Source organism: Rattus norvegicus, chromosome 1 (assembly GCF_021556685.1).
Source record: "Rattus norvegicus strain SHRSP/BbbUtx chromosome 1, alternate assembly SHRSP_T2T, whole genome shotgun sequence".
NCBI lineage: Eukaryota > Metazoa > Chordata > Mammalia > Rodentia > Muridae > Rattus > Rattus norvegicus.
The window spans coordinates 42,809,373-42,821,460 of NC_141534.1; the positions used below are offsets into that span (position 1 = coordinate 42,809,373).

The 12,088-nt window shown below is 47.7% G+C and overlaps 1 protein-coding gene across 4 annotated transcripts in view; it reads left to right on the forward strand.

Annotated features, from left to right (window-relative positions):
- The window catches only part of Akap12 (A-kinase anchoring protein 12), an 89,714-nt gene extending 78,301 nt beyond the window's left edge, over nucleotides 1-11,413 (forward strand). For all 4 annotated transcript variants that reach the window (NM_057103.2, NM_001033653.1, XM_087594114.1 and 1 more), the window contains 2 exon segments: nucleotides 3,977-8,783; nucleotides 10,413-11,413. In NM_057103.2, the coding sequence (NP_476444.2) occupies nucleotides 3,977-8,775 (4,799 nt within the window). In that variant the 3' untranslated portion in view covers nucleotides 8,776-8,783; nucleotides 10,413-11,413.
- Nucleotides 11,414-12,088: the final 675 nt, after the last annotated feature.

Genomic DNA, 12,088 nt, shown 5'->3' on the forward strand with positions numbered 1-12,088 from the left:
CTACACTGTCGCTGTCTTCAGACACATCAGGAGAGGGCACTGGATCCCATTACAGATGGTTGTGAGCCACCATTGTGGTTGCTGGGAATTGAACTCAGGACCTCTGGAAGAGCAGTCTTGACCAATCTGTCCAGCTCCCACCCAATCATTTTTTTAATTTAAATTTATTTTTTTAAATACCAACTTAAATGGAAAATCACAAGTATCGATAGCCCACTGTGTTGTTTCTCCCTCCTCTTCAGCCCTGTTAAGTTTCTTGCAAGCGATCCTTCCTACTTGACCTTGGCTTTTTGTGGCATTGACTGGGTGGGCCAGGTTGTTTGATGCTGTGCCTTTGGCCGGTCATTTTCTCAACAACTGGATTCCATGCACTGGGAATCTAACAGACATGCTTTTCGGTGACTCCCACAGGATGTCAGGCCTGGTCACTTGGTTGTGGTGGCACCTGTTGGATGTCCCCATTGTAAAGGGACTTCTTTTGAAATTGTCACCTGTGTGTTGACTGTTGGGTCCAGGAGTCACCCCACAAAGCACAAGAACACTTATCTCAGTCAGAACGCACACCCCAAGACTGATGGATCAGGGCTGTAGTTCAGAATTCAGCTTATAAAGGCTAAAACCACAAAAAACTACCATGAGCTCATGCAGGTGCTGGGAGTGCTGCCTGGTGGTCTGCCCTTCCAAGCCATTTTAGACGTCAGTTCATATTGACCTTTAATTTGATGGGTCCTAAGTGAAGCTTATGGCTGTGGAATTTCTTAAGATTAACAAACCTTATAACATATAGACCATAACAGGGCATGTGGTCAGTATGACCCTGCAAGTTCTTTTTCTGCATCAGTGACTGGCAGACATGAAACAAAATGGCTACAGCTATGCTAGGTGGCAGACTTCGACACTCTGAAACTTTATGCCTCCTGACAACTTTTCACTCAGCGACTTTAACAGCTTTTTTAAAAAAGATTTATTTTATGTAAATGAGTACACTGTAGCTGACACATCAGAAGAGGGCATCAGATCCCATAACAGATGGTTGTGAGCCACCATGTGGTTGCTGGAATTGAACTCAGGACCTCTGGAAGAGCAGTCAGTACTCTTAACTGCTGAGCCATCTCTCCAGCCCCATGACTTTAGTAACTTTTGATCTTTGACTATCTATTCCTACCACTGTATTTTTTTTTAATTTATTTGAGACAGATTATTTATTTGAGGCATATTATGTCATCCTGGAGCTTAAGAAGTCTACCTCCTGCCTCTCAAATGCTCTAGGATTAAAGACACAGATCACCATGTTTGGCTTTATTTTTATTTTTGAGATGACCACTTTGCCCAGGATGGCCCTCAAGCTTGCAGTCCTTCCTGCCCCAGTTCTCTAAGTAACAAACCTCCTGACTTCCCAGACCTTTTCATTTCGTTTGGAACTCAAATTTAGAGCCTGGAGCATGCTAGGAAATTGTTCTATCACAGAGCTGCACTCCCAGCCTAACTTAACCTTGTAATATTTATATATTTTATAATGCATATTTATTCTGTGATTGACTTAGTTGGTGTTTCTAGTGCTTTGATGAAACATCATGACCAAAAGCAAGTTGGGGAGGAAAGGGTTTATTCAGCTTACACTTCCACATCACTGTTCATCACCAAAGGAAGTCAGGACAGGAACTCACACAGGGCAGGAATGGGGGTTGGGAGGCAGAAGCTGATACAGACACTATGGAGGGTAGCTGCTAATTGGCTTTCTCCTCATGGCTTGTTCAACCTGTTTCCTTACAGAACCCAGGACCACTAGCTGAGGGATGGCCCAACCCACAGTGAGCTGGGCCCTCCCCATTAATCAGTAATTAAGAAAATGTCTAGCAGGGCAAGGTGCTACACACGCCTTTAATCCCAGCACTTGGGAGGCAGAGACAGGCAGATCTCTTAGTTTGAAGCCAGCCTGGTCTACCAAGTGAGTCTGGGACAGTCAGGGGTATTACACAGAGAAACCCTGTCAAAGAAAAAAATTGTCCTACAGCTGGATCTTAAGGAGGCATTTTCCTATTTGAGGTTCCCTTCTCTCAATGAATATAGATTGTGTCAAGTTGATCGAAAAATTAGCCAGCACAGTGATATACCTCCAAGATTATTTTGTTGTCGTTGTTTGCTTTTTTTTTTTTTTTTTTTTTTTGGTTTTTATGTGAACGATTTGCCTGCACGCATATGTATGTATGTATGTATGTATGTGTGTGTGTGTGTGTGTGTGTGTGTGTGACAGGAGCCCGAGGCTGTCGGACCTCCTGCAGCTAGGGTCACAGATGGTTGTGAGCCACCATGTGGGTTCTAGGAACTGAACCTCTCTGCCATCTTTCTAGCCACATTACTTCTGACACATGGTGGCATTTGCTTGCAATCCCAGCACTTGGGAGGTAGAGGCTGGAAGGCAGAAGGTCAGTAGTATCATTCTTGGCTATATAGTAAATTTGAGGCTAGCCTGGGCTAAGTGACGTCTGTCTATGAACTAATTAAATAACTAAAGAAAGTGACTTGGCAGATCACACTAGAAGTTTTATCTGTTTATTAACTTTTTTTCTCTGTAAATATTGTTTCTTGGGGCTGGAGAGATGGCTAAGAGCACTGCCTGCTCTTCCAGAGGTCCTGAGTTCAATTCCCAGCAACCACATGGTGGCTCACAACCATCTGTAATGGGATCTGATGCCCTCTTCTGGTGTGTCTGACGAGAGTAGCAGTGTACTCGAATAAAATAAATAAATCTTTTGAGGCAGGGTCTTTTTTTTTCCCCCGGACCGAACCCAGGGCCTTGTGCTCGCTAGGCAAGTGCTCTACCACTGAGCTAAATCCCCAACCCCAATAAATAAATCTTTTAAAAGTTTTATTTCTTGAGGCTGATGTCTAGTGCCAACACAAAGGCCTGAGTTTGACTCCCAACACCCACCACAGAAAAAGACTGGAGAAATAGGAGGAAGAGGGACCCCCTGGGATCTGCTAGCCATCTAATATGGCTGAATTGGTTGTCTCCAGCTGGGTTCACTGAGAGACCATAAGATCTCAGCAGACAAAGGTGCTTTCTGCCATGCATGAAGAAATGATTCCAAGAACAGCAGGAGCATAGAACTAGCTCCCCCCCCAGACTGTGTCTTCTGCTCTCCAAATGTGCTTTGTGGCAGGATACACCCCCACCCCCAACAGAAAGTAAAGAAATGAATATAAATAAATGAACGACCGAGGAAGACCTCAATGTCATCCTGCACAGACACACAGACACACAGACATGTACACTATACACACACACACACACACACACACACACACACACACACACACACACACTGTCTCACTGGTTGTATTTTATTTGGAGATGTATCTCACTGTGTAGCCTCCTAGATGTCCTGAAATTCAGTCTCCCTGCCAAGCTGGCAGTGAACTCTGAAGGCAGAAGCAACAGATACCTATGAGTATCTAAGTGCTGGGGTTAAAGTCACGTGACTTTAATCCTGATTCTGTTTTTTAACTAGTGTTCCTCATTTACTGGGTTTTGGTTTTGTAACTCTCTGCTCATGTATTCATGAGGGTTTTTTATTTTAAGATTTATTTTTCCTTGTATAAGATTTGCTTATACAACTGTGTACCATGTGCGTTCAGTGCCCACAGAAGCCAGAAGAGGATGCTGGATCCAGCCACCATGTAGATGTTTGGAATTGAGCATCCAGGTCCTCCACAGAAACAGCATGTGCTGTTAAACACTGAGCCACCCTCCAGTCCATGTAACTAATTTCTTGATAACCAAGGGAAGGTAAAAGGCCAAGTGTGTAGCACCTTTGACTTGAGGTCTTAGATGGTTCTTTGAAAAGAGTAGCCATGGCCCAATCCATGAAACACTTACAGATACCTATACAGTCAACCTTACCTTACTATTAATGACAGAGACACACTTGCTGAACTCAGTAATTTTTCCCTTCCCCTTTCCCCTTGTTAATAGTTGGACAGCGAGAGTCAGAAGATGTGAGAGAAAAAGACCGAGTTGAAGAAATGGCGGCCAACTCCACAGCTGTTGAAGATATCACAAAGGATGGGCAGGAGGAGACATCAGAAATAATTGAACAGATCCCTGCTTCAGAAAGCAATGTGGAAGAAATGGTACAGCCTGCTGAGTCCCAGGCTAATGATGTTGGCTTCAAGAAAGTATTTAAATTTGTTGGTTTTAAATTCACGGTGAAGAAGGATAAAAATGAAAAGTCAGATACTGTCCAACTACTCACTGTCAAGAAGGATGAAGGCGAAGGGGCAGAAGCCTCTGTCGGAGCTGGAGACCACCAGGAGCCCAGTGTGGAGACTGCCGTCGGAGAGTCAGCATCCAAAGAAAGTGAGCTGAAGCAATCCACAGAGAAGCAAGAAGGCACCCTGAAGCAAGAACAGAGCAGCACAGAAATCCCCCTTCAAGCCGAATCTGATCAAGCGGCTGAGGAAGAAGCCAAAGATGAAGGAGAAGAAAAACAAGAGAAAGAGCCCACCAAGTCCCCAGAATCCCCGAGCAGCCCAGTCAGCAGTGAGACAACATCTTCCTTCAAGAAGTTCTTCACTCACGGTTGGGCCGGCTGGCGCAAGAAGACCAGCTTCAAGAAATCAAAAGAGGATGATCTGGAAACTGCCGAGAAGAGAAAGGAGCAAGAGGCAGAAAAAGTAGACGAGGAAGAAAAGGAAAAGACAGAGCCAGCCTCGGAGGAGCAGGAGCCGGCAGAAGACACAGACCAGGCCAGGTTGTCAGCAGACTACGAGAAGGTGGAGCTGCCTTTGGAAGACCAGGTTGGTGACCTGGAGGCATCGTCAGAGGAGAAGTGTGCTCCTTTGGCAACGGAAGTGTTTGATGAGAAGATGGAAGCCCACCAAGAAGTTGTTGCAGAGGTCCACGTGAGCACCGTGGAGAAGACAGAGGAGGAGCAGGGAGGAGGAGGAGAGGCTGAAGGGGGCGTGGTGGTAGAAGGAACAGGAGAATCCTTGCCCCCTGAGAAACTGGCTGAGCCCCAGGAGGTCCCCCAGGAAGCTGAGCCTGCTGAGGAGCTGATGAAGAGCAGAGAGATGTGTGTCTCTGGAGGAGACCACACTCAACTGACAGACCTAAGTCCTGAAGAGAAGACGCTGCCCAAACACCCAGAAGGCATTGTCAGTGAGGTGGAGATGCTGTCCTCTCAGGAAAGAATCAAGGTACAGGGAAGTCCCTTGAAGAAACTCTTCAGTAGCTCAGGCTTAAAGAAGCTGTCTGGGAAGAAGCAGAAGGGGAAACGAGGAGGTGGGGGAGACGAAGAGCCTGGAGAATACCAACACATTCACACCGAATCCCCAGAGAGTGCTGATGAGCAGAAGGGAGAGAGCTCTGCGTCGTCCCCCGAGGAGCCTGAGGAGACCACGTGTCTGGAGAAAGGGCCGCTGGAAGCACCCCAGGATGGGGAAGCTGAGGAAGGAACTACTTCCGATGGAGAGAAGAAGAGGGAAGGGATCACTCCCTGGGCATCCTTCAAAAAGATGGTGACACCCAAGAAACGGGTCCGAAGACCTTCTGAGAGTGACAAGGAGGAAGAGCTGGAGAAGGTCAAGAGCGCCACCTTGTCCTCCACTGATAGCACAGTGTCAGAAATGCAAGATGAAGTCAAAACTGTTGGTGAGGAACAAAAGCCAGAGGAACCAAAGCGTAGGGTGGATACTTCAGTGTCTTGGGAAGCGCTGATTTGTGTCGGATCATCCAAGAAGAGAGCAAGGAAGGCATCCTCTTCAGATGATGAAGGAGGGCCAAGGACACTGGGAGGGGACAGTCACAGAGCAGAGGAGGCCAGCAAAGACAAAGAAGCCGGAACAGACGCTGTTCCTGCCAGCACCCAGGAGCAGGACCAAGCGCAAGGAAGTTCCTCACCCGAGCCAGCGGGAAGCCCTTCCGAAGGGGAAGGTGTCTCCACTTGGGAGTCATTTAAAAGATTAGTCACTCCAAGAAAAAAATCCAAGTCAAAACTGGAAGAGAAAGCCGAAGACTCTAGTGTAGAGCAGTTGTCCACTGAGATCGAACCGAGTAGAGAAGAATCTTGGGTTTCCATTAAGAAATTCATCCCCGGACGGCGGAAGAAAAGGGCAGATGGGAAGCAAGAACAAGCCACTGTGGAAGACTCAGGGCCAGTGGAGATAAATGAGGACGACCCTGATGTCCCAGCCGTCGTGCCTCTGTCTGAGTATGATGCAGTGGAGAGGGAGAAGATGGAAGCCCAGGGGAATGCGGAGCTGCCCCAGCTGCTGGGGGCTGTGTACGTGTCCGAGGAGCTCAGTAAGACTCTGGTCCACACTGTGAGTGTCGCAGTCATTGATGGGACCAGGGCAGTCACCAGTGTCGAAGAGCGGTCTCCTTCGTGGATATCCGCTTCCGTAACAGAACCTCTTGAACACACAGCGGGAGAAGCCATGCCACCTGTTGAAGAGGTCACTGAAAAAGACATCATTGCAGAAGAAACTCCTGTGCTCACCCAGACGTTACCAGAGGGTAAAGATGCCCATGACGACATGGTCACCAGTGAAGTGGATTTCACCTCAGAAGCTGTGACAGCCACAGAGACCTCAGAGGCTCTCCGTACTGAAGAAGTTACCGAAGCATCGGGGGCCGAAGAGACCACAGACATGGTGTCCGCAGTTTCCCAGCTGACTGACTCCCCAGACACCACAGAGGAAGCCACCCCAGTTCAGGAGGTAGAGGGTGGTGTGCTAGATACAGAAGAGGAGGAGCGCCAGACGCAGGCCATCCTCCAAGCCGTTGCAGACAAGGTGAAAGAGGAGTCCCAGGTGCCTGCAACCCAGACTGTGCAGAGAACGGGGTCAAAAGCACTGGAGAAGGTTGAGGAGGTAGAGGAGGACTCCGAAGTGCTGGCTTCGGAGAAAGAGAAGGACGTTATGCCGAAAGGACCCGTGCAGGAAGCTGGAGCTGAGCATCTTGCACAGGGCTCTGAGACTGGACAGGCTACTCCAGAGAGCCTTGAAGTTCCTGAAGTCACAGCAGATGTAGACCATGTCGCCACGTGCCAGGTTATCAAGCTCCAGCAGCTGATGGAACAGGCCGTGGCCCCTGAGTCATCCGAAACCTTGACAGACAGTGAGACAAATGGAAGCACTCCCTTAGCAGATTCAGACACTGCAGATGGGACACAGCAAGATGAAACCATTGACAGCCAGGACAGTAAAGCCACTGCAGCTGTCAGGCAGTCACAGGTCACAGAAGAAGAGGCGGCTACTGCTCAGAAAGAGGAGCCTTCGACACTACCTAATAATGTTCCAGCCCAGGAAGAACATGGGGAAGAACCAGGAAGAGATGTTCTTGAACCTACACAGCAAGAGCTTGCTGCTGCAGCCGTGCCCGTTCTGGCAAAGACTGAGGTGGGTCAAGAGGGTGAGGTTGACTGGTTGGATGGAGAAAAAGTCAAAGAAGAACAGGAGGTGTTTGTACACTCTGGACCCAACAGTCAAAAGGCTGCTGATGTGACATATGACAGTGAAGTGATGGGAGTGGCCGGGTGTCAGGAAAAGGAGAGTACTGAAGTGCAGAGTCTTAGCCTGGAGGAGGGAGAGATGGAAACTGACGTTGAAAAGGAGAAAAGGGAGACAAAGCCAGAGCAAGTGAGTGAAGAAGGTGAGCAGGAAACAGCCGCTCCTGAGCATGAAGGAACCTACGGGAAGCCAGTCCTGACACTTGACATGCCCAGCTCAGAGAGGGGGAAGGCACTGGGAAGCCTTGGAGGAAGCCCTTCTCTCCCAGACCAAGACAAAGCAGGTTGCATAGAGGTTCAAGTTCAAAGCCTGGACACAACAGTCACTCAAACAGCAGAAGCTGTGGAAAAGGTCATAGAAACGGTTGTGATTTCAGAGACAGGTGAAAGTCCAGAGTGTGTAGGTGCACACTTATTACCAGCTGAGAAGTCCTCTGCAACGGGTGGCCACTGGACTCTTCAGCATGCAGAGGACACGGTACCCCTGGGGCCTGAGTCTCAGGCAGAATCCATCCCAATCATAGTAACTCCTGCTCCTGAAAGCACCCTACATCCTGACCTACAAGGAGAAATAAGCGCATCCCAGAGAGAGCGATCAGAGGAAGAGGACAAGCCAGATGCTGGTCCTGATGCTGACGGCAAGGAGAGTACAGCAATCGAAAAAGTCCTCAAGGCTGAACCTGAGATCCTGGAACTTGAGAGTAAGAGCAACAAGATTGTGCTGAACGTCATTCAGACAGCCGTTGACCAGTTCGCACGTACAGAAACAGCCCCCGAAACTCATGCTTATGATTCACAGACCCAGGTTCCTGCAATGCAGGCTGACAGCCAGGGAGCCCAACAGATGCTGGACAAAAATGAAAGTTGCCAAGATGAAACACCCAGTGCCGCAGCCCAGAGAGGACTTGCAAGTCCTGACCGTTCTGGAGGCATGGGCTCAGCCTCGGAAATGCTTGCCGCGCTTGCAGTTGAAAGCGCCGGTGTCAAAGTAAGCATTGAGAAGCTGCCTCCTCAACCCAAAGATCAAAAGGAGCATGCTGCTGATGGCCCTCAGCTCCAAAGCTTAGCCCAGGCAGAGGCCAGTGCCTCTGGAAACCTAACCAAAGAATCCCCAGACACCAACGGACCAAAGCTAACCGAGGAGGGCGATGCCCCAAAAGTTGAGGTCCAGGAAGAAGAAATGTCTACCAAGTCAGTCAAAGAGAACAAGGCCCAGGCAGAAGAGGACCTGCAGGAGCCAAAGGGAGACCTGGCAGAATCCTAAGATGTTAGGTAGGTAAGCTTCCTTCTGGATGGTCGCCCTCCTCCAATCCACTCCTGTTCCCTGCCCCATCTATACGATTACATGGCAGATAATTGATTTTATAGGGAACCGGCCTCCAGTTGGAAATAATTACGTAGAGTCGGAGCTAGGGTGGATGTTTGGATTTTGTTTTTCTCATCAGAATACCTAGTCTTGCTGATGTAATGAAAACAATGGCTTAATTTTCTGCTGCTGCTGCTGTTTTGAGACAGGGTCTCACTATAGTGCTAGCTGTCCTGGAGCTCACCCATGAGGCCAGGCTGACCTCTGCATTTCCTCCCCTCCCGGGGATTCAAGGCCATTCCCCAGCTCAGCCAAAACGCTGAACAATTTAGTTTAGGGCCTGGAGAGGTGAGTTAGTGGTTAAGAATGTACTGCCCTTTTAGGGGGAAGTGTTCGATTCCCAATACCCAAGTTGGGCAGCTCACAACCACCCGTAACTCCAGCTCTAGGGGCTCCAACAATCTTGTGGTCTCCCAGCTCCTCTGTTAATGTGCATGCTCACATACACGGAATAGACTTTTTTTTTTCAAAACTAGCTTATAGCTATGGGCGGGGAGGGCATGGACCCCCTGCTCCTGGCAGCATTAATAAGCATTTTTTAACTTTGTACCTGAACCTGGGACAGGGTGGAACTATGGGGCTAAGCTGGGCTTAGTCTTGCAGCAGTGTAGTACAATATGGAACATGCTGTCTTTTTTTGTTATAGCTCAGGCTGGCTTTGAGCTTGCTTTATTTAGCTCAGGCTGGCCTTGAGCTTGCTTTGTTTAGCCCAGGCTAGTTTTGAGCTTGCTTTGTAGCTAAGGAGAATGAGAATGGTCTATCATTTCTCAAGTGCTGGGACTACAGATGTATAATCCTGCCATGCCTGCCTTTTCCCGTTTGATTTTTAGAGGCAGGGTTGCACGGTGTGGCCCAGGCTGGATTTGAACACCTGATAATGCTCCTACCTTCAGCCTGCCCTGTCAGTAGATTATAGTCTTGAGCCACCATGTGTGGCTCTGAGAAGATGCATTCCTCTTCTGTGTGTGGTGCTGAGGTTGGAATTCAGGGCACATTCTAGGCCATCACTATGACTTAGTTATCAGCCTATGAGGACCCCCACCACTACCTTCTCCCCACCATGTGTGTGCACACACGTGTGTTAAGTTTGGAGGATCCACTACATCATCTTTTCGGCTCTTAAAAAAAGGTTGTCTTGGGGTTGGGGATTTAGCTCAGTGGTAGAGCACTTGCCTAGCGAGCGCAAGGCTCTGGGTTTGGTCCCCAGCTCCGGGAAAAAAAAAAAAAAAAAAAGGTTGTCTTGTATGTGTTCATCATGCATGATATGGGTTGGGTGGGGTGCCGATGCGTGATATGTATTGGGGTGAGAGTGTCAAAGAACAGCTTTTGGGGGAATCGAAATGAGGTCTCCAGGCTTGTGCATGCTGAGCTGTCTAGCCAACCCCCTTCCTCCTTCTAATGCAGTTAGATCCCAGTGTCCCATAGCTCCCCATTCCCGTAGCCCCCCATTCCTATGCTCTTGGCCAGTTATTCTATTGTCCTTAAAATGAGAGAGGAAAGGGAATTTTTATGTCTTCTCTCTCTTCCTTCTGCAGTTGCTCATTGTACATCTGTAAGACCAGAATGTGAAAACAAGTCACAGAACAAGATGCTGCTGTTGGGACCTTGAGACCAAGATTTCAGAGCCCATGAGATCCAGAGAGCAGGGCCGTCCAATGATTTCCACCCAGTAGAGCACCCCGACAATCCTGAGGCTTCATCGGGAGCTAGAGCCAGCTAACATTTCCTCGTTTCAAGACTGCCTTTGATTTGCCCCTTGATGCCGTCCGTGTATTTCGGATTTAAGGTCCTGCGTTCTCAACCTGGAACCAATGTCTGCCATACCTAGTTCCACTTCTCAAACTGGAGCATCCTCCTTTATGTATTTATATGTATGTTTTATGTAGTCCTCCTCCTGTACCTATTGTATATTTTTTTCTAACGTTTAAGCACATGCTTTTTGTATTATGCAATATATAACGGGTGTGCAGCCATAGCGACGCTTTGAAAAGCTCCAAGCCTCAACTGTAACCTGCAGCAAACAAATAACATTCCTGGCAAGAAGAGACAAGTCTTTTTTAAAGTTTACTGATGCTTAGATCTGTGGGCTTCTAGTCCTCTGAAAGTGGTTGTTTTCCTATGCACAGCGAGCTCAGAAATAAAAACCCCATTTTGAAACATCCAGGATGTCCCAATATTACCATGATTTTTTCCCCCCTTTTTGCTAATCCAGTCCAGGTTGGAAAGAAGTCTCCTCTGTGTCAGATTAAGCCCTGTCTCTTAATGATATGGACAAATGAGTGTGCCTAAGGCCATGAGATGTTTCCTAATGCAGAAGGAATCTGTTGTACGTTTTTTTGATTGTACTCTTCTATGCTGGACCGAATTCATATGCAGATCGAAGTGAGTCCTGTTCTTTACAGATGGTATTTTGATAGATACTGGAGTTTGTCTGTGTTATATCTGTGCCCCTTCTTTAAGAACAATGTTGCATTATGTTCCTTTGGATAAATTGTGATTTGACAACTGATTTAAATAAACATATTTGCCTCACTTATATCCACTGGTTTTTATTAAATGCCAAGGGGCCTGGGTCTCATACTTATTGTAAGATACTGGCAAGGAGGGGTTGGGGATTTAGCTCATTGGTAGAATACTTGCCTAGCAAGTGCAAGGCCCTGGGTTCGGTCCCCAGCTCTGAAAAAAAAAAAAAGATACTGGCAAGGAGAAGGCAGAGAGAAACTAGAAATTTCTTTCTTTTTTTTTTTTTAAAGATTTATTTCTTTATTATATATAAGTACACTGTAGCTGTCTTCAGACACACCAGAAGAGGGCATCAGATCTCTTTACAGATGGTTGTGAGCCACCATGTGGTTGCTGGGAATTGAACTCAGGACCTCTGGAAGAGCAGTCGGGTGCTCTTAACCGCTGAGCCATCTCTCCAGCCCAAAACTGGAAATTTCTTAACTAGTCACTCCACGAAGACGTTTTGTACTGGTTTGCTACAGAATTAAAAGAAGCCATGACAGGGATGGGTTTTGTTGAAGAAACCAATATAACTGGGTGTTGGGGCACATAATTTCAGCCCTTGGAAGGCAGAGGCAGAGAATTGCTAGAAGTTTCAGGCTAGTGAAGGATGACTGGGACTTTATTTTAAAAAGCAAAAAGACCAAAACCTGCTGGGCATGGCAGTGTATCCCTTTAATCCCAGTATTCAGTGTGTGTGTGTGTG